This window comes from Cystoisospora suis (assembly GCF_002600585.1).
Source record: "Cystoisospora suis strain Wien I chromosome Unknown contig_2812, whole genome shotgun sequence".
NCBI classification, from domain to species: Eukaryota; Apicomplexa; class Conoidasida; order Eucoccidiorida; family Sarcocystidae; genus Cystoisospora; species Cystoisospora suis.
In genome coordinates, this window is record NW_027155608.1 from 14,117 (window position 1) to 18,624 (window position 4,508).

Sequence of the window (4,508 nt, forward strand, 5' to 3'; positions counted from 1 at the left end):
AACTGCCTGTCCTAGTTTTTCTAGCCAGACATTCCACACCAATTTTCTTTGTATACGCCTATATACACATGCAAGCAAGGCTGCTTTCATAACTAACTGTACAGGGTTCTCTCTCTCTATGCGAAGACCCTCTTATCTATGTGTAGAGGAAAATTCTTATGCACTCCTGTCTTTCTTTCTTTCCTTCCTTCCTTCCTTCTCGCATTCCAGTCATAGGTACGAGTTGTCTATGGCTTTCCATATATATCTTTATCTCTCTATCTCTTTGTCTAACTTGTATACGTAGACACACCCCCTCACATGACGATCGAGCCCGATGACCTGCTTAACGAAGGACGACTTCCTCCCTCGTGGAATGCATCTATCTATTTCTCTCTTCAGTCTATCACTATCTACTCGCCTACTCTCTATGCATGACTCTGACACGCGTCTTTTCTTTCTCTATAGATATATCTATTTTGCTTCGTCACCCTTGTTTTCTTCTTGTTGCCGTCAGGTCTTATACATACATATAGATAGATACATAGGGAAGACCCATGATATGATCCTCTCTATCAAGAAAAAGAAAAGCCCTTCATCACATCTTTCTTCTCTCTCTCTCTCTGTTTCTTCTTCCTCTCCTCTCATTCTCTTCACTTCTTTCTTCTTCTTGTTCTTTTGTTCTCTTTGTCTTGTAGCTTCTTCACTGTCTTGCCTCTTTGAGAGCCTCCATCGATGACGCGCTTCGAGTCGCGGCTTCATCTCTCCCTCCTCCCTTATCTTCTTCTTCTCCTCCCCCTTCTCTCTTCGCATGTTTCTCTTCTTCCTCATCTTCTTCTGCTTCTTCTCGTTCTTCTTCTCTCAATTCTCCATGGCACCGCTACGCGTTAGCTTTATCGGCGTCGTGTCTACTTCCTCCCGTGTCTACAATAGGAGGAAGTTTATGTCTACATATTACCAAGACATCTCGAAGGACAACGCACCAGATTCTCCAAGCTTTTCTCCCCCCATCTGTCTTTGCAGATAGAGAAGATCAACAGGAAGCTTCTCTTATTCGTCTTCGCTCCAGAACTTCTTCATCTTCTTCAGTCTCGTCTTCATCTCAACCTTATGGAGATGCACATCGTCACCAGACACAACGACAGTTACGAGGAGGAGGAGAAGAAGAAGAAGCGAAAGAAAGAGAAGAAGAAGATGATGATAATGATGGGCTCCATGATCTTCAAGTCTTAGCGTCAAAAGTCCCAGCTGAAGAATCGATTGCATGCTGTATGAAGATTTTCGAGGGGCATATGGAAAGTTTGATAGGAATTCTTACGCTCCTCGTATGGCATGAGAAAGCAGCTGAAGTCCAACTAAAAGCTCTTGAGAGAATCCTCTTAAACAAGAAGAAAGACAACGTCCTTTCTTCTTCTTCGTCTCTTCACGCGACAAAGGACATCGAGGTAAGAGAGATGAAGAGGAAAGAAGTAACTACAAGGAGGGGAGGAGGAGGAGAAAAAGAAGGAAGTCTAGAGAAGGCGAGGAACTTGGATGAAGTCAAGATAGGGGGGGGAGAGGAACAAAGGATGAAGATGGGGACAAGAGAAGAAGGAGAAGAAGAAAGAGAAGAAAAGAAAGAGAAAGAAGAAGTAGAAGAAGACACGATGAAGACAACCTATGAAATTGCAGCAGAAGCAGCCAGTCGTCTCCGCAAGAGAATCGCAGGAGGAGGAGAAGAAGAAGAGATGAGCCTACATACTAACACCCATAAGACTTCTTCTTTATCTTCTTCTTTATCTTTCCTGCATGTGGCAGAGAGTCTCTATCAGTATTTTGTGTATCTTTTACAGACACGTGAAGAGATCGAGAAGCAGAGACGTGCGGTATGGGAGGCCTTTCAACTCCAAGCGCGATCGATTCTTCGCGTGTTGCCTATAGCCACGGATGACTTCATTCCCGATGTCCGTGATCTTATCTCTCTTATTCACGGCGTGTTTGCGTATATCGTCGCCGGAGCTCGGGTCTGCTGTGTACAGGTGGATAGAGACAGAGACACGAAGAAGATTGAGAAGATGAGAGCGCAAGCGCACATGTATGTAGAGGAAGCAAGGAGGAGGAGCTCCTCCTCTTCTTCTTCTTGTTCTCTTGGGGGTTCGAAATCTTCTTTGGATGCGATGGCAGGAGAAGAAAGCGAGAAAGAAGATGAAAAGATCAAGAACGGGGACGATCGGAGTGGCGAGGAGAAGAGCCTCATGATGAGCGATGTAGGTAGTCGTTGTCTCAAGAGTCTCAGCTGCAATTATGGTAATAGGAATACCTCGATGAATGTGCATGCAAGAAGGAGATATACGTCCTCCTCACTACTCCCTACAAGGAGTCAGGTGTATTATGAACTTCGAGAACAACTTGTGAAATACTTGGTCGCTTTTCAGAGAGATCAAATCAAATCTCTTCTTCAACTGATCGGAGAAGAAAACTGGCAAAGACTTCCTATCCCTCGGAGTTATTCTTTCTTCTACTTCGGAACGCATGCTCCTCCTGAACTTCCACTTGAGGTGTATGTCCACCCGGATCCATTCTTACTACGCCTGGGGGGGAGCGGTTCGAAAAGAAGAGACCAGCAAGATCAAGAAGACGATCGAGAAGCAAAATATCTCTTCACGCTTTCAGGGGATGAAGAAGAAGAAGAAGAGGGAGAAGAAGAAATGGAGGAGAAGAAGAACAGAATCGTGACAGGAGATCTTGAGACCAATCATCCTGATCCGTCATCTTCATCTTCATCTTCTTCTTCTTCCAAATCTGCGAATCTTCCGAGGTTCTTTGCGCAGTCGTTTCCTTCATCTCTTCCTCCCTATCCTTATAATGATCATCTTGTCCCTTCCTCTTCTTATTTTCTTTCTCATGAAGGTAGGAAAAGAAGCTTATCTCATGAAGAGGACGTAGATATCTCCCGACTTCTCCCTCGCCAGAATTGCTTTAAGAAGTGGTCGTCAGGCGCACACTTCCCAGGTGTCTCTGAAGCTTTCTATACAGATCTGAAACCTATTTCTTCTTCTCTCCTTCCTCTCTCTTCTTCTCCTTCTCTAGATAATATGCAGTTCTTCGCTTGTAAAACGACGACCTCATCTCCTCCTCCTCCTCCCTCTCTTCCTCCTCATCCCCCCCCTGCTCCCTCTTCTTCTTCTTCTGTAGCAGTCGTGAGCCTATCGTCTAAGTTCACAGCGAAAGGCATATCATCTATGTGGAAGGTTGCTTATTCCTTTCCTATCTTGACCTATCATGTATGTAAGATGATCTTAACTCATCTCGGCTTCTATATTGTATCAGTCTCCGGGGTGTCTTTATCTTCTTCCACGTTTCAGACTCTCTCTTCTTTCTCTTCTTCTTCTTCTCCTCCTCCTCGCTCTCTTCCTTCTTCTTCTTCTTTGTGCTTTTCTTCGTCTTGCTTTGCGGAAGGTCTTCTCTCTTTCCTAAATACTTCTCTCTCTTCATCTGGCTTGCATGCAACCCACAGCCCTTCAGCAGGGGGAGGGACGGCTCTATCAGGGGGGAAAAGCAATCGACGAAAGCTTCTCGCATGCGCAGATGACCTTCTTCTCATTCAGAGGTCTCTTCATTTATGCACCCTCATCTCTTTAGGAGAAAGATGTCTAGAATCTCTCTTCGAGAAACAAAGGGGCTTACCAGAGGCTGTAAGACATAATGAAGACCCCAGACAGCACCGATTGAATGAGGATACTCAAAGAGAAAGAACAAGAAGAGATCTCCTATCTTCTTCTCCTCATACAACTTCTTCTCGATATGGAGAGGAAGAAGAAGAACAGAAGAAAGACGGAGGCAGCAGTTTCTCTTCTTCTTCTGGAGTGCATCTTTCAAGGAGACAGCCGCAGTCGATACCTGGGGAGAATGGCAACAAGAAGAAGAATGAGAGAACGAAGTGCGATCCAACAAGTGAAGAGAGCCGGTCCTCTCTCTCACTCCAGCAGAGATTCTCCTTCAATGCAGGGGCTCAAGAAGAAATGTCGAAGATGAGGAAATTCCTTCTCTTCTCTAACCTTTCAGGAGATGAGAGAATAGCCCCGTCTTCAGCGGCAAAGAGAAATCTTCACCGCTTCTCTTTCTCTCGCCTAGTTCTCCCTATGAGTAAACAGACAAGCCCAGGTGCTCTATGGGGGACCAACGAACGCGTTACAGCTATCGAGTCAGGCCACGAGATGCTTAAGTCTTTGAAAACGCAGTTCCTATTCGCCTTATATTCGGACAATAGTCGTGGTGATAAGAATACAGGAGGGGGGATAGGGGATGAAAGACAGGACGGACATAGGGAGGCGTGGAGAGCCTATGGATGGTTAGGCGATCGATTAACATCTCGTCAGAAGAGATCTCTAGAGACCTATTTAAGATTACTCGAATTTTCTGTACAGGAGTTAAGAGAAATAGGATACTTATCTTTAGCTACGGATCTCTGTGAGAGTACAGGATTCTTGTGCTCTGTTCTGCAGTCCATCTCTTCACAATACACCCTCCTCTTTTCTTCTTCATCTTCT

At 45.1% G+C, this 4,508-nt stretch overlaps 1 protein-coding gene across 1 annotated transcript in view; it reads left to right on the forward strand.

Annotated features, from left to right (window-relative positions):
• CSUI_005799 (uncharacterized protein) overlaps positions 1 to 4,508 on the forward strand; it is a gene marked incomplete at its 3' end in the record, with an annotated part of 12,037 nt that overhangs the window by 5,644 nt on the left and 1,885 nt on the right. The window contains exons 4-5 of the mRNA XM_068065969.1: positions 678 to 4,309; positions 4,464 to 4,508. The exon at positions 4,464 to 4,508 is cut by the window's right edge and continues 1,885 nt beyond it. Coding sequence (XP_067922056.1) covers positions 678 to 4,309; positions 4,464 to 4,508 — 3,677 coding nt within the window. The remainder of the gene's footprint in view (positions 1 to 677; positions 4,310 to 4,463) is intronic.